This window comes from Stegastes partitus, unplaced genomic scaffold (genome assembly GCF_000690725.1).
Source record: "Stegastes partitus isolate 25-593 unplaced genomic scaffold, Stegastes_partitus-1.0.2 Scaffold3652, whole genome shotgun sequence".
Classification (NCBI taxonomy): Eukaryota; Metazoa; Chordata; class Actinopteri; family Pomacentridae; genus Stegastes; species Stegastes partitus.
The window spans coordinates 47,958-68,423 of record NW_007581383.1 but is presented as its reverse complement, the minus strand read 5'-3'; the positions used below and the strand labels follow the sequence as shown (position 1 = coordinate 68,423).

Here is a 20,466-nt window from a genome sequence, read left to right as displayed (position 1 = left end):
CATCAATAGATCTTCTAATGTACACCCAGTCGGCCAGCAGCTTCATGACTGATGGGACTTTACCTTGCTAATTTCTTTCATTATTGTTGCCCCGACATGAGGGGAATGGAGAAATGGACTATGCAGCATGAGGAATGTCACATGTGACTGTCGATATGGGACGGGGGACTATTCAAATGTCAGGTTTGTATGAGGATTATATTTGATATCTGAATGTCAGCTGCTGTATGAGCCGAGGCTTTTTTCCCATCAGACCGTGTGCTTTATGTCATTCTGATCACAGCTGTTGATTCATTCTGCATGCTATGTGTTATGTTGCTGTTAGAGCACCAAACAGGGTTTTACCATCCAGCCTCTTTGAAGCCAGTCATCTCCTTATGATATTTATGGATTTGTTGTCAGCGTGAGACTTCATGCCTGTTCCCTTTAATGGCCAACTTAGCCTCTAATGATGTAATGCAGCGGCATAACGATGCTCTCCGTAGCCAGCATTTGTTTGCTCATTGTCCTCTCTCATGTGCGGAAAGCAGTCAGGGATGTGCCCCACGAATGTGTGCCGTTCAAATAAACGTCTCCGCGAAGACATTTCTCCATCCATGCGGACATACTGTATCACAATCAGCCCACAATCACCCTGAAACACACCTACTGCCACCCACCTGCCTCCTGTTGTTGCACGTCATTGCTGCTGTGTCATATATTTTTCTATAGGTTAGTGCTTGTTGCCGGGAGTCAGAGTCGTTTGCTGTGAAAGGTCCGCTGGCACACAAAAAGTCCGAATCTGCCGAGCGACTTGTCAATGAATATGTCGGCTCTGTTCCCTCTCTATCGTGCTCAGTTCAAAGGTATGCATTGTTTCTGAGGGTCTTATCTCATTGTCACTCTGCACCCATATTCTCCTTCCCTCCTCTTGTGGCTCACAGAGGATGGAAACTAAGCAATGAGGTCAGATCGACCTTGAAAGGGAGCTCCCTACCAGGCCTCTGAATTTTGTTACCCCCAGGCACCCCACTTAGTTTACCTCTGTAAACCTCCCCGTTGAAACATGGATCGCTCCAATCCGAGGCCACCCCCCTGCTTACCATCTTTTATATGCCTTCGTTATTTTTTTTTCTTTTTTCTCGTATCCTACTATGGAAGGAGCCTTCAAATCTGTATGAAAGCGGAGCCACTGAACCATAAAGAGGGAATGGGCATTTGCACAAGAATACAAAGGCTAGATTATCATTCTTACAGCTGCTTTCAAGCATCTCTCGACATCTCCAGAGTCACCTTGGATCCTTATCCTCTGGTTTATGCCTGAGCGGTGTGTGGTGTGTTAACAAAGAAAGAAAGAAAGGGAGTGAGAGAAAGAGAGTGAGAGTCGGAGGATGTCCTAATTAAGGGGAACTCAGAGGGTTTGAACCAGATAATCTTACATAACCTCGTTAGGGAGGACACAGCATTTGATACTGAGAAGATGGAAATGACGTGCCCTCAGATACCCATCCCCGTGGTAGGGGGAGAAAGTGTAGCGGCCAAACCAGTTCACTTTAGCGATGTTTGAGCCTGACATGTTTACGTACAGCGCAGTATGAGGCTCAGCGTGGAGACTATGACACTAGTAACTCAGACAGGTTGAAAGGCTTGAATCCCACGGGAGGCAAAACATGATACAGTAGCAGCTTTGGATGAAAAGAGCAGAAGTGTTGGGCATTTCATGTAAATATCTCCTAAAAAAAAAAAAAGGAAGACTGCAGATATTCTCATCACACCTCACTGCCACTGATCTAACACATACCATAGTCATAAAAATGTGTGTATCTGACATTATGTCCTCTATCCTCTGCAGAGTTTTATATTTTGGTGCAGCATTTTCACTTTGTTTTTTTGGTAAACAAACATCCAGAAAAGTTTATATTTTATCCGAATAGCCAACAATGTTGACAGACTTTCACTCATTTAAATTTAATTGGGAATATAGAAAGGAGAAAGTTTCTGACTGGTATATTATGAATATTTAGCAAGTTTTAAACTGTCCTATAGTTTTGTTTTGTTTTTTGTCTGTTTTTTTTATAGACTGTCAGGCTTCAAAATGTCGTTGTACTGTCTTACACTGCAGTATAATGACAATAAAGCTTCTCATTTTAATCCTAATCAACTTTTTATGGCATACAAACATCCAGCAAAGTCTATATTTATTACTAATAGCCAAAAATGTTGACAGTGAAATTGAAAAGGTGCATCTGGAATAATGGAATGGAGAAAGAATCTGAGTAGTATATTGTGGGGATTTATTAAGTTTTAAAATGCCCTATTGTTTTTATGTCTTTTAAAAGACTGTCTTTTTATTTTATACACATTTTACTCAGAGAGTGCTTTTAAAATGTTGTTGTATTGCTTTCTTGCATTGCAGTATGACAATAAAACTTCTAATTTTTTATCAAATGCATTGCTAAGATTACAATGCCTGCAGCTTTCCAAAATAAAAGCTGCCCTCCCTGTGGTTGCTATGCAAAAAGCAATTATAATATCTGGTTGTTTATTAATTCCAAAACAGATCATTTCACCTAGACTTGTCACATCTCCTTAAAAATATTCCAGTAAAAGCGACATTTCACATGATGAGAAAGTAGTCAATTTTGAGGTTGTTTTATTATTGTTTTTGCGGTTCCACGCACACGCACACACTCATAATAAACATATGCACATGTTCAACCATTCGTGACACACATACCGAAGCACTGGCATGTGCTTTAAATACCACTGCACGCATTTATGTACGTTCGCAAGGCTTCGGGAAATTTGGGGCATCTGCCAGGGTTGACATGAGGTATCTCGGTAAAGAGACTCATTTTTTTTCCACTCCTGCTGTGCTGGAGCTCGTTATGAATTTTATACTGCAGCTTTATTAGGAGGACTTTTGGGAAACAGCCTTGAATAGCTCCCACTTTCAAACAGTGGATTTACACTCAGATTTTACCACACAGGATATCTTTATGCTCATTTTTGCGTGCTGATAACTGTCTTGTGCATCTTTATGTGACCTAGTTTGTGCTACTGCATCCTCTGCTGTGTTGTCTAACTCTCACTTCTTTCTTATTTCTTTCAGATGACCCTTCCCTGCAAATCACATGTATGTTAATATCACTACAGTTACATAACAGATATTGTCCTTGAAAATCGATCGCAAAGGAAGTGACATTGGATTCATGGAGTCACTTGAAACTACTGCAGGGGTGAAAAGCTCCATTGAGGGTCAGGACAGAAATGTTGCACAGAAAAAATGCACATCAGAGGCTGCACAGACTAGGAGGAGACCATCAGTCGAGCTGGAAGGAAAGGGGTGGCACCAACAACGAGAAGAAGCTCACAGCAGAGACACATGTGGTTTCAAAGAAATGTCTGACTCAGGGAAATCACTGCAATTAGAAGATCAGCACTCCAAAACCCAGTCCACAAGCCATCAAGACTATGAGGTGTCCTCATATCCACTGCAGTCCACAAAGTCGCTTTCTGTTGGCAGACAGAAAGTTTCTGCACAGTCTCCAGGACCTGCATCTCACAGGAAGTCCCCCAGTTCACCTGAAGTCCAACAACAGTGTTCCCATTCAGGGATGGATCAGCTGTCAGAGACAGCAGGTAAGGTGGAGCAGAAACCACAAAAACCTGGGAAGTATGTTTGTGATTACTGTGGAAGGGCATGTGCCAAACCCAGCGTGCTTAAGAAGCACATTCGCTCACACACCGGGGAGCGGCCCTATCCATGCATCCCCTGCGGATTCTCCTTCAAAACCAAGAGTAATTTATACAAACACAGAAAGTCCCATGCTCACTCGGTCAAAGCTGGAACAGTGCCATTCTCAGAACTTGGTTCTTACAATGCCAATACAGACCAGGGGTCCTTTGAAGGGGAAGGAGAGTTATTCTCTGATGCTGAGCAAAGCACGGACACGGACGAGGACACTCTTAATGACCCGCTGCTGCTGCTGGACTCTCCAATGGAGGGATCAGATAACACTGCTGTAAAAGTACTAAATCTCATAGCTCAGAAAAAGGGAGCCACGTCAATGTCAGCTCAGGATGGTTCATCCCAACCCCAAGAAATCAATGCACCTCCTGCCGCTGCCGAGGCTAGTCGTGCAATTCAATCTTGCACGATCAAACAGAGGCTCGCACTTCGGCTGTCTGAAAAAAGAAGCAGTGACTCTGACCACAACCTGTCCCTCCCAAGTCAGTCGAGCAAGGGCAGCACGGACTCCGGATACTTCTCGCGCTCTGAGAGCGCCGAGCACCAGACCGGGCCTCCAAACACCAACGCAAAGTCCTATCAAGAAATCATGTTCGGGAAGTGTTATCGGCCAAGCCCAAAACAGGCGACAGCTTTTGTGGCCTGTAGCACAGAAAGCGAATACACCGGAAAACGCTCGGAGAAAGGCGTTTCCCGCGTTTTCACCCAAGAGAAAGACACTGTTGAGTCGATCAAAATAAACACAAAGTCATTCGCAAGGGAAGAGGTTAAAGAACCCCAGTTAGACGCTGGCTCTGATGTGGGGCCTCTGATCAGAAGCAACTCGATGCCAACATCCTCGGCAGTCTGTCTGACGATGCCTCAAGCCCTCAGAGGCAGCCACTCGTTTGATGAGAGAACAAGCACTGGGGGCATGAGGAGACTCAGACGGCAGGCTGCTTTCGAACTATCCGCCCATGATGGCCACGCAGATGCCGACGGCCACGGAAAGATGAGTGAGGGCGGCGTTTCACCCTCAGGATTGGAAATGGAAAATTACCCCTCTGCGGCGCCCAGTATGAGCCATCAGCGACATGCAATGGAACTGGCAACACGGAAGCGCCGGAAAGAGAAGAGGGAAGAGGAGGATTTGCCAGGTCATTATGAGGTCCATCATGAACAGTGTGAAGAAATGTTTGACTCGAGCAAGGACTATGATGTAAAACAAGCTGCAGTGGGCATTATGGCTTTAGGAAAAGGACTTTCTCAGTGTGACATGGACATATCAGTGAGTCCTGAAATGTCTGGTCGAAAAACCTTAGGGAATGTAATTTCAGTGATTCAGCACACAAACTCAATAAACAGGCCTCACACTGAGCAGTCAGAATCTTACAAATATCACGGGCAGAGACAGGAAAGTATTTCTTCATTTCAAGCCATGGAGGCGAGTGACTCATTCGAGATGGAGCGGAGTGACAGTAGATTAAGGCAATCAGTTCAGATTGGGCCAAAGCTTGTGCGGCAGCCCAACATTCAAGTCCCTGAAATCAGGGTCACAGTAGAGCCTGACAGTCCAGAAAAAGCTCCAGAGGTGCAGGTGAAGGAGCCTGAGAAGCACGTGGAGGAATTTCAGTGGCCTCAACGGAGTGAAACTTTAGCACAATTCCCTCCAGAAAAGCTCCCTCCAAAGAAGAAAAGGCTACGCTTAGCTGATATCGAGCACTCCTCTGGTGAATCTAGTTTTGAGTCTGCCTGCACCAGTCTCTCCCGCAGCCCGAGCCAAGACAGCAACTTATCTTATAGCTCCACCTTCTCTTTTGACAGGGAAGAGAGCTTGAAGTCAGTCTCTCCAGCCAGGCAGGATGAATTTGGCAAACCACTCGAGCTCTTAGCTGTGCCAGGGAGTGGGCACTCCCTCTCAGTGCTCAACCAGCGTCAACAACATGAAATGAGACGCTCCTCCTCAGAGCAGGCGCCGTGTAACTTGCGCAAGGAGTTCCCAGAGGTACGCAGCATATCATTTGACTATGGCAGCCTTTCTCCGACATCCAAAGTTAGACACGTGGACATCAACGCTGTGAAGGAGAGAAGGAGGGGGAACTTGGTGCGACAGGAGTCATTGAATATGGATACTGAAGTAACACAAGTCCCATCACAAGTGTTTCCACAGTACCTCAGCAGCACCTCCCCTCCATTCACTGCAGTCACTGTTCTGCCGCAGACTTTGCCAATATTTTCTACAGGGAACACATTTCCCCAGCTGTCACATCCGAGCCTGCTGGTTCCTGTTAGAATTCAGACTCACGTGCCGTCCTATGGCAGTATCACATACACCTCAGTGTCGCAGATTTTCGACAATCAGTACGGCAGTGTAAGCTCCACAACATCCACCCTTCAGAATCAAACTTCACGACTCTCTGGAAATCCTGATTCCCATAACGTATTGGCTTATACAAAACCGCCTTCGACTCACACCCTCAATGTCGAAGCCCTCGATTTGTCGTCGGCTAAGCTGAAGACGGGCATCCCTCTCTCTCTGACCTCCAGAACCATCTCAACCACTAACGCCTCCAGTGGCGGTGCAAACAAACGGATGCTGTCCCCTGCCAGCAGCCTGGACCTGTTCATGGAGGTCAAGCAGCAAAAACGTGTGAAAGAGGAAAGAATGTTTGGGCAGATTGTAGAGGAGCTGAGTGCTGTGGAGCTGGGAAAATGTAATTTGAGCGAAGAGAAGGGGCACAGGTCAGAGATGCAGGGTGCATCAACACCTCATGCTCAGGATGACTCACGTAGGAGTAAATTTATCACACTTCAGCAAAAAGCGACTGAGGCGACTGACCACGGCGGCGAGTCAGCTATGGAAAGCAGCTCGCCTCCTTACTCCATGATATCAGTCAGCGAAGTGAAAGAAGTTGGCATGGAGAAACGGGTGCAGATGGATATGGCGGCACAGCTGGTTACCAGTCAAGACATCCTGATCTCAGACACCGAGCATTCGAGGCTGTTATCTCAGTTTCCAAGTCTTCGCACGACGACAGGTGTGAGCTGGTGTTATCTCAACTACACCAAGCCGAGCTGCTCCCACAGCAACGCCCCGTTCGCCTCCGTGTACGCCACCTGGTGTGTGAGTTCCCACAACCCGAACCCACTGGAGCTGAGTACCAGCACTGCTCTGGCTCTGCTGCGGTCCAAACAGAGGGGAGACAAGGTTATTTACACCGTGGCCGCCATGTGTCAGCCTGGCACTGGGAAACTGGTGTCATCCCTCATCCTGTGGAGGCAGACCATGGAACAGGTGAGAAAACGATCCCACTGCAAACATTTGTTGAGGTATTTCAGAGTTTAGGTGTATTTGATTGGTCTTCTTACAAAGAAAGTAAGTCCTTCCATTTAGCTGCACTTGGAAGTTTTTCACCTTGTTCAGCAAGATATGACTTTTTTTAAATGTGTGAAGTTTGAAGGACTTTATCGCTCAGAGTTTGGCAAACTGCACATTTCAATCATTTGGCAGACTGTTCCCTTGGCATGTGTCTGCAGAGAGCATCTGCCCACTGCTGATCATGATATTTAACTTTGATTCATCACTTGTTTTGCATTTTCTGTTCATAAAATGAATCAACTCTAAGTCTTGAAACTGTGATTGTCTGGATTTAGGTGCATAAAATGAATATATTCTATCATAAAAACGAGAGTTGCTGTCCTGGGTTTTTCCTCGGCAGCAGCACCAGCAGCAGCATAATTCATGTTTGCAAAACATGCTGTGTAATGCCATGTGTGACACACAATATTGCCCGCATCGCGTTACACTGTCGATATGGCGTCCACTTAAAATGGATGTTAACACAATGTTTGTTCATCTGATTCAGCTGCAGAGGAAACCGGAGCCCAAAGAGGTGGACATCACCTACGGGAAGAAGGTGAAAGACATCAGCTGCAGAGTGAAAACTGCCAAGGAGGAGTGGAAAGAGAGGGAGGCTTCCACAACCCAAACAGTGCCAACACGAATTAAGATCTTCGAGGGAGGGTCAGTCAAGATATTAGTTATCATAACACTTGTCATTTCTGCTGACTGGAAATACAACAGTTATTTTAGGATGTCAGTGCGTGCGCCTAAGCTCTTTTTCCCCATTTAGAACTGTGCTATTTTATGTATTTATTCATTAGAAATAAAATACTGCTTCTCTATTTCAGATATAAGTCCAATGAAGACTATGTATATGTCAGAGGTCGAGGACGGGGGAAATACATTTGTGAGGAGTGTGGCATCCGCTGTAAGAAGCCAAGCATGCTGAAAAAACACATCCGGACCCATACAGATGTGCGACCGTACATCTGCAGGGTTTGCAACTTTGCTTTTAAAACTAAAGGTAGGTATTCTTTAGGGTTATAGACAAATAATTTGCAGAAAGTCACTAAAAAGTCAGTTCAAAAATGGTGTGAGTATCCAAATTTAAAAATACAATCTGCACCTGCAGCAAAAGCTCCATAGTTTGTGTTGCTATTTAGAGTTACTACAGCATTGTGCAGAATCAGCAGATCACTCTCCTAATTTTTTTATTCATTTTTTGCCACAGTTAGTCTTTTCTGTAGTGGTGGTCATGGTTTTCACAAAACTGACCAGTCTTCCTGCAAGCTTGGTTTAAACAGATTTTGTCTTTCCTCTACAGGAAACCTGACTAAACATATGAAGTCAAAGGCGCACATGAAGAAATGTCTTGAATTGGGAGTGTCGGTGACGATGGATGAGACAGAGATACAGGAACATGGTAAGATGCCAATTTAGAGGCATTAATCTTGCACTTTTGCCATCATAGCGCAACAAATCCAGCTAAACTCATGTGTTTGTCTTTTTAAGTGGACGACATCCAACAAGAGTCGAAGGCAGAGGTGGCTGTGACGACCAAACACCAGTTCTCAGATGCCGAGGACTCTGACGGCATGGAGGAAGAAGTCGACGATATCGATGAAGACGAGGAGGAGGATGATGAATATGAAGGCGATTCCACTCCGAAGCTGCGCTCAAGAAGCACGAGTCCTCAGCCGTGTGGAGTTACATCTCTGTCGGTTACAGCCACGGCTGCCATCCACGGCTGCTCTCTCACCTCTCTGCCCGGAGTCGACGTCCGTCAGCAGTCGTCCACCAGGCGTTTGGGCTCCGATCATCGACCCGTCCTCGCAGCCGACCAGAGAGAGAAGTCGGTGGATGAAGACTCCCTCACCATGCTGTCTCCGGACCAGAGCAGCTTCCTGTTTGACCCTTACTCTTCTTGTCTGCTCTCTCCTGGATGGGAGTCTCCGATCAGGGAGCCCTCGCCTTCGCGTCTGCGTTACCCGTCCCCGAGGCGAGAGCTTTCCCCGCGAGGTCGCTCCTCTCCCAGGTGGGACACGTCTCCACTGAGGCCCGGCTCGCCCGGCTTCTCGCCCATCCAGCACCCCTCACCGGTCTCCATCGAGCGACCCTTGTCTCCTGGAACAGAGCTGGCCGGAAAACGGGAGTCCTCAGTCAGAGGCAGGCAGAGGGTTGTGCTCAGGGCTGTTTCACCGCGCAGAGGCTCCCACCAACATAAAGGCGGCGGTGATAAAACCAGACACCAAGCAAAGATGGAGATGGCTCAACACCAAGGAGCCTTTGAAATGGAAATGGTACGTAGCACAGAACAGTGCGACTTTGACTCTGCTCGGGAGCTTTTTAGGTTGTGTTTTTCTGCACAGTGTCTAAAAAAATGTAACTCTGACAACTTTGTTAGATAGCTATGCAATGGGCAAAATAATAATGAGAAGTGAATGATAGTTTGGTGCAAATTTAGTAACAACTGTTGATGGATTTTGTAACACTACTGCACCCAAATGAAACAAGATGACAGTCTAGTTAGTCTGCTTTTTATATATAAGATGGTCAGTTTTAACCAAACTTAGGTGAATTCATATAGTAAATAACATTGTGGGGCCTTAACCTTTACATTTAAACCAATCTTACTCTCTACTGGAAAGCACTTTTGCTCAGCATTGCACAAAATAAGTCAAACTGATTGTGCACTGTCACGGCAATCCATTCAAAAGTCAAAACACTTTTCTCCGAACCACAAATGTCAGCTTCTTTTCAGATAAAATGTCAATAGCATTTATTCTCTGGGGACCAGGAATGTTTCTACAAAATGTAGTGTTGTGGTACTCTTTTAGTTGGGACCAACATGGTGCAGAGACGTCATCTCAAGAGCTTTGCTGGATAAAGAAAACACATATTTTCTACAATTTCCTTCTATTGAAATAGGAAATTTAAAGGAATATTCTGATATTAGTTTTGTTTTCTGGGTGTGCAGGTTTTTTTTTTAACTTAATACTCACATTTCTTGTAATATATTTTCACATGAGAAATGATTCTGTGGATGGTGAAACTGCCGCTAACGCTGCCAATATGTCATTTCAGGATCAAAGGAGCAGCTTGGCTTCCACTCTGCCCGGTGCTGCCAGTTCTCATCAGCAGAACATCCTCAGCCACCTCCCTCTTCACTCCCAGCAGCAGGCCCACAGTTTGCTCCCCGTCGTTCCTGTCGGAGGGCTCCAGATGTTGCACTCCCCGCCCTCCTCCAGCACTGATGTCAGCCCCTCCTCGGCGCCGAGCCCCCAGAGCAGCGAGGGCCAGCGCTGCAGCAGCAGGGAGGGATCTGTCCACGGGCCCGAGACGGGAGGAGATGACATCGGAGGCCCGAACCAGCTGTCCTGCCATCCAGCCGCTCAGGAGAAAAGCCTCGAACCCGGAGTCGGGGACAGCAGGCAGGAGGAGAACGTCCAGACCTGCTTGAAAGCCATCGCCTCGCTGAAGATCACCACAGAAGACCCTCATTAAAACCCCTGTTTCCGTCTTCTTGATTCGATCCAGGACCAGGCGCCTCCCCGCTACACAATGTCATCTTCAGCCCTTTAGGCACATAACCTCATCTTTATCCCATTAGAGGCAATATAATAACACTTCCTCTGGTCTTGCACATACAACAGACAACTTCTTTCAAACCTGAGTGGAGCTCAAACCTTCACAGCAAAGAAGAAGAAACCCACCCTGTCTGATGTGCTCTTCTCTTCAGAGGCTGTTTGAAACTGTTGGACGAGCAGCGGGATGTTTTTGCGAGGTGGAGAATCATTATTGGGTGCAGGTGCAATATGGAAAGATATTATGCTAATATGCCTTTGTCTGACATAGTAGTTTGCGTACAATTGCACATAAATTATATTTATGGATTCTGTACAAATGTCCTTAACATATACTCCTTCTTAGATGCATACAAACAGTGTATTTTACTGTGTGTACTTTGAAAATAGACTGTTGTTTATGTAATCATATCAAGGTGTGATGCAGTAGTGCAGTAAATAAAGACTATTTATAAGGGGAAAAGTATGTGTATAATGAAACAGTCTGACCAAATTTTAAGTAGACGCTTCTTGTGCAGTTTGGTGCTTCTGATCAAGCGGCAAGGGTCTGTGCCTTTATTTTGCTTTTCATCATTTCTTTATCGAAAAGTTGGTTGTCGAATAAGGAAACATGTCGAGGTACTCTTTACTCAGAAGTGTCTGCGCTTTCGGAGAGGTTTGCTCAAAGAAAAGCTTTTTCTTTCTTTTTTTGGTTCTGTCAGTTCGGCTGACAGACGGATGCAGCTTGATTTATGTGAAACAATCTTAAAAAAATGTTTCCTATGTTGCATTTTTTCTTAATGTTGTGGTTTTTATCTTGGTAAAAATGCATGGGATTTGCTATTGCACAAAAATAGAGGAAGTAATTATGTAATTATGAATACTGTAAGATGTATTTATATATTAGAACGTAAGCACTTATTGATACTGGTAAATATTTGACTACTATTTATATGGTATATCTGTACTTATGCAGCAGTGATGCAGTTATGCAGTGAGCCACGCTGGCATTCGCTTTTGATCTCATGTCTTTGCTTTGATTAAACAGATGGCTTTTTTTCTGGCTTATACAGATGACCATAAGCATTTTATGAGTTTTTAAAGATGCACTTTCATCCTTTCATCTTTGATGTTTTTTAACTGACGTGGTCAGTGGAAATGGAGGAGTAAAAGAAGAAGAAGAAGAAAAAAAAAAACATGTTACGTTCTCTTGTGGTTTTGAAACATTCCAGTTGTTTTTCACGTTTCTCATTGTGTGAAACATGTTGCACACAACTCCAAGGGGCTATGATGATCAGTCAATAGTACGTTTTTCTTGCATTTCAAGTGTAACTGGATAAAATCAATATCACTTACTGTAAGTAATACTAAAGTAACGATGTTAACAGCATGAGTTGGTTGACTATTACTGTGCTTCAGCTCAAAATGTAAGTAATCATTCACCAAATGCATTACTTCTTCTCTGTATATATATGTGTATTTTTATGATTTAAACTATTTTTGCAGTGTTGAATTCTGAAAACTTTTTATGTGGATTGTTTATATCTCTTTAAGAGGTAAAATGTCTGCAGTTGCTGTAATGGCAGAGGTTTAATGAGGGCGAAAATAGCACAGTGTTGATCGCTAACACGGTGTGTCTCATCTTTAAAAGAGAAAAAAAAATGTATTCACGTCTTCAAGTGGTTATGTTATCAGTTTGAGAATGGATTTCAAAATCAAAAAAAACACTTTGTTCACTCATGTTTACATAAAAAATTTAAAAGGTGCACTGCTTTAATTTTTGTGTTTCCCTTTCTGAAGGTGTATGTAGCTTTGATTTCATGGTTGTGTAAATTTTATTTGTCGTGATACCGGTGCAGAATGCTCATAAAATGTGAAGGGAAAGTGAAGCCTTTTATTTTGCTTTTGCATACAGTATGTATTCAGATTGTGTTTGTGTTCTGTTTTTTATTGTGTATTCATATTTACTGAACTGCATTGTGCCTCTCATGTCAATGGAAATTCCCTGTAAAACACACAGAGGACAAATCATTTTACCTCTCAGCTAAGATTTTTTGAGGGAAAAAGCCTCAGTAGCCAATCCGTTGTTTAGCTATTTGCATCAAAAACTGGTTAGTCAGGACGGAGTGCCTCTTTTATGCTATGAGGAATTTATTGTTTGGTGCTCTACTTTTTCAGATTAAATTCAAAATTGTTTTAAAAAGAATATACTTCTAACCCAAGGATGTGTGTTGCAGCTTATTTCGTGGTTTTCGACTCGACTCTTGCATAATTCACCACTGTTTAAATTAGAGCTCACATGAAAAGGTTTTCAGATGAAATCATTCACATTCTATCTGTAGGGGAGTGTGGAGAAAGAAAAAAAAACCCATCTCTGGAGTGAAAAACTGGAGAATCTCCTACCAGTGACATCCTCTGGTGAAAAATGATTACTGCAGTCACAACATGGAACAGGAAAAATAAATGAATGCTTCCAAAAATAGTTCTCACCTTGTGGATAATATTCAAACATGCACAGAATCAAGTTCAGGTTTTGTGCATCCTCTCTGCTGTGTATCAACAGCACAAGCAGTGGAAGAAAATACTGCATGTATTGAGTATAAAATAAGTGAGGAAGTGATCTTGCGGCGTATTATTCTGACGCTCCCCTCTCGTTCGGGAAGGAGGTTTTGTTCTAATTCTGGCCAATCAGAGACTTGGATCTTTTCTCTCTTTTTTTTTTTTCCTTTCTCCTGCTCAGTCACTCGGCTTGTCAGGCCCATTTGTTAGAATAATTATATGGCTGTTAACAGCAGCTTAAAATAAAATGGTTTAAAGCGGCAAAGGCATCACATAAAATGGCTGCTTGGGATCTTACTAGAAGATTCCTGTATCTTGTATCAGGCTCTCTGGAGGTAAATTCCTGCTAAGATTACAATCAGAGGAGGCCTATGAGTTGTTGTTTTTTCTAAAGTGAGGTGTCCTGAGACAGAGCCGTATTGTAGAGTTCCTCCCTCTCTCTGCTCAGAGTGAGCCGTGCTCCTCTGGTTTATTTTGAGGTGGTCTTATCACAGCTGTTGTATCTGTGGTGGCAGCCTGTCCAAAGCCCCCTCGACACTCTTCCTTTTCCCCCTCTGGCCCTTGGTCCCGGTAAGACCCTGTTTGCTCATTACCCTGCTTCTTCGGGGACATTTACACTTGAATTAGCGTAAAAAAAACCCAAACAAAACTTAAATCTTGTGCTGGTTTCCAAACCTCTTCTCGTACTTACACGTACTAATGAGTGTTTCTCTGAATTTGACGGCTGCTCGAAGCTTGCCAAGTTAGCTGAAGATGAGAAGGTGTTAACGGTAGCGAGACCTGCCTGTGTCATTTCTTAACAAACTGGAAAGAGACTCACTTTGTTGGAGAAAAGATAACATTTTACAGTTGTGCAGGAAGGAAATCAGTCATGTCTTTTCAATACAGTTGTGTATTTTTAGGCGATTTTCCATTTGAATATGTGCCTCCTTCAAAAATATTGAATATAGATGGCCTCGCTTATGTAACATTAATGCGTTTTTATTTTTTTAAAAACTGAATATTAATAGTTGAAAATCGCAGCTTTCTCGCACACAACCACTGACACTGACATCAATAAGAGTGGATTAGAAATAAATAAATAACGTGCCCATATTAAGAAGTTCTTAAAATAGCCCGTGGGTCTGGAACAGGTGCCATGTGCTCTGCTTGTGAAAGCGCAGGCAGTGTGAAGGCTGCACTAATTTTATGCACGTAAACAGGCTCTGGCTGTGAGCCTGTACAACGCAAGACCGACGCAAGCGGCCCATAAGGCGTTACATTACGGATTCAGTCACTTTGGTCGACTGTGAAGTTCTGCTGCTACTTTATCTGATACTTTGTCAAATGTTTTGCCATTTAAAAAAAAATCCATTTTCTCCACATTGGCTGCCTTAAAAAGCTCTAGAAACCAAGAAAATACTAGTTGTGTGTAGCAGCTACAATTATGAAAAAGCATGCAGTATTTTCCACATCTGGACAGAGTGTACTGCAGTTTATAGGTGCCTTGCTCAGAAGCAGCATCCTGGTACTTGCTGAGGGTGATGGTAAAGGTGTCACATCTGCTGCTGAGTGTGACTCCAGTTTTCGCACAAATGTAGTCTATCGCCAAACCTCTTTCATGAAGGAGCAGCAGCAGAGCATAGCGCATTGCAATTTGAACTGAAACAATCAGTCAGTTATTTAAACGGTCAATCAGCAAAGCGTTGACAACTATTGTGATTAATCATTTTGCTAATTTTTCAAGCCAAAGTGCCAAATATGCTCCACGGTAATTAACTGTGAGGATTGGTTTGATTAATGAACAAATTGGTCTCTTGGTTGAACAAAACAACGTATTTTTAGAACATCTCACTGCTTTCTGACATTTCACGAGAATTATGGGAGAAACTAGTCAGCAGGTATCTTAATAATGAAAATAATCATGAGCTGTAGCTTTGATCTTAATATGAATAACTACAAGTATATCCAGACCAATACAGGATTTTGTTTAGTGTCCACACAATACACCAACTGAGACATTTTGTAGTTGAAATGTGACCTTTGTTTCGCTGTAGTTACGTATTTAAATACAAATGATACCAATATGTATCTGCTGGAAGTTAATATCAGATAATATATTGGCTTGGAAAGCTAATGGAAAAACATTTAAAGGAAAAAAAAAACAACTTGTATTGTTCATGTCAATTCAATGCTAAAACACAGGATTAAAATTAGACTCAAATATTCACTGGTCAGATAACAGATTCCTGATCAAATAAATTGATATTAAAATGCACTACTTTGGCTCTGATGCAGTCACCACTCTGTAGGTTCAAGCAATGTCCCGCCCACAGCAAGATCTGATTGGCTATGCATCACGATTAACAGCCAAAAAAACACTGAAGACTAAATGATAAACAGTCTTTTCAATAAAGTTTTGTATTGGATTTTGAATTATTCAAAATTTTGACACCAAGATGTTGATTTTTACTACAAATACATTCAGTTCCAAATATCAGTCAGTCACCTTGATTAATAATAATAATCAGCATCAGCGCTGAAAAAACATATTTGTATATTTATCCCTAATTAAAACAGAGCCTTTGGTGAAACTATTAGTCAGACTTTTACTATGACAAGTTCTATAGTAAAACCATTTGGAGACATTTTGAATGTAGCAAATCTGTTTTCAATTAAACAGACTTTGGAATGATTATTGTTCTGAACTAGCCTTCAAAAATCCAATATAAAGTAACTAAGACAAGCTCATGGCAACTTTGGCATGTTGCTTAGCATGTTAACTCAAACACCTCAGAGTTTACCATAAGAGTAATCCCAGTTTATTCACTCCTCCATTACAGGACCAACTGTCTCCCTCTCAGCACTACAGAATCAGAACAATGGAGGCTTGTCAGGAGAGCAGCCCTGCACCCACGGGTCCATCGCCAGCCGAGGACCGCCACATTGACCTGACAGAGGACCTGGGCCAACAGCTGGAGGACATCATTAGCACCTACCAGGGTGCTGAGATTCCAGCTGAGCCAGAGGACACAGAGGAGGTCACAGCCGTCAAAGAGTCAGACGCCCGCAAGGACCAGAAACTGGAGAAGAAGATGCTCAAAAACCTAGGTGCTGTGTTTTTTTTTTTTTTTTTTTTTTATTTCAAAATGTTTCATTGATTTTAGCTGAGGTGGGTTTGATTCAGCTCAGTCAGCGAAAAGTCGTGCTGAAAGCGATAGGCGTGTAAGCAGAGCCGTAACACGTGTAAGAGCATCCATCTGCAGCAGACGTGCAGGTGAAATTGTATTTCCACATGCCTTTTATAGTTTGTGTCAGATGCCAAGATGATTTTTCACAGTATGTAATCAAATTCCAAGATAATATCTGTTAGAAATCTGCTCCAGACGGATGGTGTTTAACTTGAAATTCTCTGTGGCTGTTCAGGGAAGGAAGCCATGCTGCTGATGCAAAGTCTGAACAAACTCGGCACTCCTGAGCAGAAACTGGAGGCCATCATCAAGAAGCACGCTGAGCTGGTGAGTGGATGATTAATGAAGGCAAACAGGAATAAAAGAAAGAAGTCTCTCCTGAGCTGTTTCCAGGGAAAAGACATTTCTGTGTGTGCTTTCGCAGCTAGAGGAGCATCGCAGCGATCAGAAGCAGATGAAGGTTCTGCAGAAGAAGCTGCTCCAAGTGATGAAGGAGAAGGACCAGCTGCAGAGCGAGCACAGCCGGGCGGTGTTGGCTCGCAGCAAACTGGAAGGGCTCTGCAGAGAGCTGCAGAGACACAACAAGACTCTAAAGGTACTGATGTTAGTCCTTGACAAGTCGCACTAGGATCTAACATCGACTACACAAAAATGGCGTCTAATCGAAGTTGCTGAAGTTGCCGTTTGCTGTTAGTTGAGCTGCAGTGCCAGGTGGCGTCACCATATGTTCGGCTCTACAGGAGATGACATCAGCTGGCACCAAGAATCAGCCGTTATGTCAAAGCTCAAGATTTGACCTCTTACGCGACCACACCCACAACTCCTGCCGCGAAGCCGAGTGTTGTTCAAAACCGGCAGAATTTCATCTTAAACATAAGCGGACATCACAGTTTTCAAAGATTTCTCCACATATGCGGCTGAACCCAATACGCACGACATCTACAGTTTATTCAGATTTAATGCAAGTAACACGGAAAGAAGTTCTTATAATTGAAAGAAAAGCAGATTGTCCGTTTGGTCGTTGCTAACGATTAACATGAGCTGCTAGCGGGGCACAGAAGCTAAAGATTACACTGCAATTATTATGGATTTATTTTGGGATTCTGGGTTAATTTTGAAAGAATTCAACACTATCAGACCATATTTTGTTCACAACAGCAAAAATTTTTAAAGCATTTTCAAACTGTCAGGATCAAGGATTGTTGGTTTTGTATTCTGACAACACTGCTACTGCAAACTGATGAAACAAAACAATGATTTCTGGGAAGAAACGTAGAAATAGTGACTTTACTACTTTATCAATCACCCTTTTCTACATTAAATAAGACTTTAGAGGGCAACAGTGGGTTGTTCTTTTTGCTAACACATTCTGATGCAGTTCTTCTGATGAGGTGTGAAAGAATAACAGAAAATGATTAATTTCATCTTTTCATGAATGAATTACCTGACAGTTGTTTCCTTAATTGATCAATTGAACAGCTGAAGATGAATTTTCTTGCTATCAGTGAATCAAATAATCGTTGCAGCTCTAGCAGCTATGAATAAATATGAAGCTTTAGTGCGCACATTCATATTTACAGTCACCTGAAGGTATCAGACAGTCAGCTCTGACCAAATTCTAACCTCCTGTATGGCTGACACTGCTGCAAAAACAATGAAACAAAACGAGATGTTCATGTTTTTTTTAAGACGGAGTAAAAATTCCTCAACTCGTGGGGGTTACACAAGCTTAAACTGTGTTGTAACTGCAAATGGATCTTGCAGTGCAGTGTGGTTTTGGCATTGACATTTGTGCCTGAACTGCAGGAGGAGACCCTGCAGAGGTGCAGAGAGGACGACCTGAAGAGGAAAGAGATCACCACCCATTTCCAGGGGACGCTCAGTGAGATTCAGGCCCAGATCGAGGAGCACAGCAGCCGCAACACCAAGCTGTGTCAGGAGAACAGCGCTCTGGCAGAAAAACTGAAGGGACTCATTTCACAGTACGACCAGCGAGAGGCGGTATGGATCCTAACTGCCACAAACTGAGCAGACATTAGTTTAGACCAGACAGTCACATAAGGTTAGGAGTAGTTAAAGGAACACATTAGAAAGTCAATGAGTCATCCCAAAGCAAACTAGACCTGGGATGAACTGCACTTATGCAAACTCCCCTACACATCTGTGCCCATGAATTATTTGCAAATTTCACCGGGGTCTTACATTTATTAGTTACACTATTTCAGTTTTATGTAGCCAAAGCTCCCCTGAGCGAGAAATGAAACAGCTTTTCTGTGTGAAAACGACTCATAAATTCACCTGAATGTCTTCCAGAACCTGGAAAAGGTCTTCAAGCACAGAGACCTGAAAGAAAAGCTGCTGGAAACCAAACTCCAGCAGGCAAACATGTTCCTGAAAGAGGCGGAGGAGAAGCACAAGCTGGAGAAAGAGCTTGTAGGTTTTGAGCATTTTTAGCAAAAACACTTGCAATTACAATCCCCCCGAAAGCTCATTTTCATGTAACGTTTCCCCGTTCCACAGCTGCTAAAGCAGACGGCGGAGTATAAATTGCAAGTGAAGGTCATGAAGGAGCAAGAAATCGATATGAAGACCCAGGTACAGTAACAGGGGCGTCGTGAGCAAAAAATTGGCTGCTTTTTCTGCCTCCCTGGAGACACGTATAATGTTTTGTCACCATTTCTACCTCAGCTCGATATGTACTCCAGGAAGTTTGATGAATTCCAGGGCACGGTATCAAAGAGTAACAGTGTCTACAGCGGCTTCAAACAGGACATGGACAAAGTAAGTATGGTGTTTTTTGAAGTCGGCTTCAAGATATTAGTTAGATTATTCTGTTTATCTGCAAAAACAAAGATGATGAGAGCAAAGAATCCCATGAGCTCCTCAATAACACATCAAAAAACTGACAAACTATAATCCTATACTCCACTGTTGCAGCTAATTTTAGAGGATGCTTTGACTGTGAGCAATGTAACATGATTTTTTTTTCTTCCTTTTTGCGGCATAGATGGCCAAGAAAATGAAAAAGCTGGATAAGGAGTGCCAGTCATGGAAGAGTCGCTTTGATGGCTGCAACAAGAATCTCATTGACATGGTGGCAGATGTAAGAAATGTTTGTTTTCAATAAATCTGACACACTTACTAGATGAGACTTGAATCGATATGTTTTAATGCTCAACAGAAAGCCATCAAGGAAAAGGAGTTTGAGCTTCTCACCATCAAGAACCAGAAGCTGGAGAACCTGTGCAGGGCTTTGCAAGAGGAAAGGAAGAGTCTGTATGAGAAGGTACAGGGAGCTGGCAGTCAACAGGAAGTCAACACCGCTGAGCAGACAGAGAAGGAGGTTCCTGAGGTGCAGGAGACCCCCAAAGACCCCAAAGAGGATCAACCCGTCCAGACCACTGCAGCACCAGCAGCTCCAGCAGCTCCAGCAGCTCCCACCAGGACACCGACGTCTCCCCTGACCGATGAACTGGCTAAACTGAAGGCTGAACAGGCCCTTCTGAAGGAAATCGCCACTTCTTTCACGATCTCTCACGTCACACCCACAGAAACAGACGCCAGCCAATCACATGGACTCTCCGAGGGCGTCCAGGAGCCACAAGAGAACCACACGGAGGAGAGCAAACAGCAGGAAATCAATCAGGACGGATACCAAGAAGAGAGAGATCTGGAGATGGAGTCGGTTGATTAATGCTGAGACCTCCGCGAAAAGAAACCTGGTTCATGTGAGATGCAATAGCAATAAAAAGAAAAATGCTGGCTTTGTGTTCAGTGTCTGAGCCCGATATGTCAAGATTTAAGAGGAGGTTCATTTTAGCACTTGCAACAGGCCAACTATAACCGAGCACTTTTATGGATTTTCTAACACATAGATTAAAAAGAAAAGAACTTATGACACCTTTCTCTTTTTTCTACACACAGGCGAGTAGAGTTAGACGTCATTTTGAGGCTTAAACAAGTACAGGCATGACTCTTGAGTAGCATTTTCAGCGACAAACATCTCTCACGTTAGCTGTTAAAGTTTAAGATTACCTTGTTAAGAAAACTGTCAACTAATACATGAATTCACTTTAGGATTCTCTGTCAATTTTGAAAGAATTCGGCAGCTATGATGTCATA

The 20,466-nt window shown here is 43.3% G+C and overlaps 2 protein-coding genes and 1 long non-coding RNA gene across 4 annotated transcripts; 2 read left to right on the top strand and 1 right to left on the bottom strand.

Moving 5' to 3' along the window:
- Positions 1-10,671, top strand: LOC103376056 (transcription factor HIVEP2-like). Its single transcript, XM_008306406.1, has 7 exons — positions 1-183; positions 3,092-7,004; positions 7,576-7,733; positions 7,901-8,076; positions 8,377-8,475; positions 8,565-9,352; positions 10,137-10,671. The coding sequence occupies exons 2-7, from the start codon at positions 3,192-3,194 to the stop codon at positions 10,554-10,556; spliced, it is 5,454 nt and encodes a 1,817-aa protein (XP_008304628.1). The 5' UTR covers positions 1-183; positions 3,092-3,191; the 3' UTR covers positions 10,557-10,671.
- LOC103376057 (uncharacterized) lies at positions 9,383-13,742 on the bottom strand. Its single transcript, XR_521280.1, has 5 exons — positions 13,667-13,742; positions 10,680-10,682; positions 10,239-10,244; positions 10,106-10,110; positions 9,383-9,394 (listed from the first exon to the last, which is right to left on the bottom strand). It is a non-coding gene; the product is annotated as an uncharacterized LOC103376057 (long non-coding RNA).
- On the top strand, positions 13,640-20,114 carry LOC103376058 (beta-taxilin-like). 2 transcript variants are annotated; one of them, XM_008306407.1, is made up of 10 exons: positions 13,640-13,744; positions 15,997-16,264; positions 16,580-16,671; positions 16,769-16,939; positions 18,151-18,345; positions 18,658-18,777; positions 18,865-18,939; positions 19,033-19,125; positions 19,352-19,447; positions 19,526-20,114. In XM_008306407.1, the coding sequence occupies exons 2-10, from the start codon at positions 16,036-16,038 to the stop codon at positions 20,036-20,038; spliced, it is 1,584 nt and encodes a 527-aa protein (XP_008304629.1). In that variant the 5' UTR covers positions 13,640-13,744; positions 15,997-16,035; the 3' UTR covers positions 20,039-20,114. The 2 variants fall into 2 exon arrangements, with proteins under 2 accessions (XP_008304629.1, XP_008304630.1); XM_008306408.1 differs by having other exon boundaries at positions 13,653-13,744; positions 16,018-16,264.
- The last annotated feature ends 352 nt before the right edge of the window (positions 20,115-20,466 follow it).

Bases quoted from the DNA above. Each gene is read 5' to 3' on its own strand.
- LOC103376056 (XM_008306406.1), top strand. From the start codon at position 3,192: ATGGAGTCACTTGAAACTACTGCAGGGGTGAAAAGCTCCATTGAGGGT. The intron at 7,734-7,900 runs GTCAGTCAAGAT...TCTCTATTTCAG, and splicing joins ATTAAGATCTTCGAGGGAGG to ATATAAGTCCAATGAAGACT. The intron at 9,353-10,136 runs GTACGTAGCACA...ATGTCATTTCAG, and splicing joins GAGCCTTTGAAATGGAAATG to GATCAAAGGAGCAGCTTGGC.
- LOC103376058 (XM_008306407.1), top strand. From the start codon at position 16,036: ATGGAGGCTTGTCAGGAGAGCAGCCCTGCACCCACGGGTCCATCGCCA. The intron at 16,672-16,768 runs GTGAGTGGATGA...GTGCTTTCGCAG, and splicing joins TCAAGAAGCACGCTGAGCTG to CTAGAGGAGCATCGCAGCGA. The intron at 18,346-18,657 runs GTATGGATCCTA...AATGTCTTCCAG, and splicing joins AGTACGACCAGCGAGAGGCG to AACCTGGAAAAGGTCTTCAA.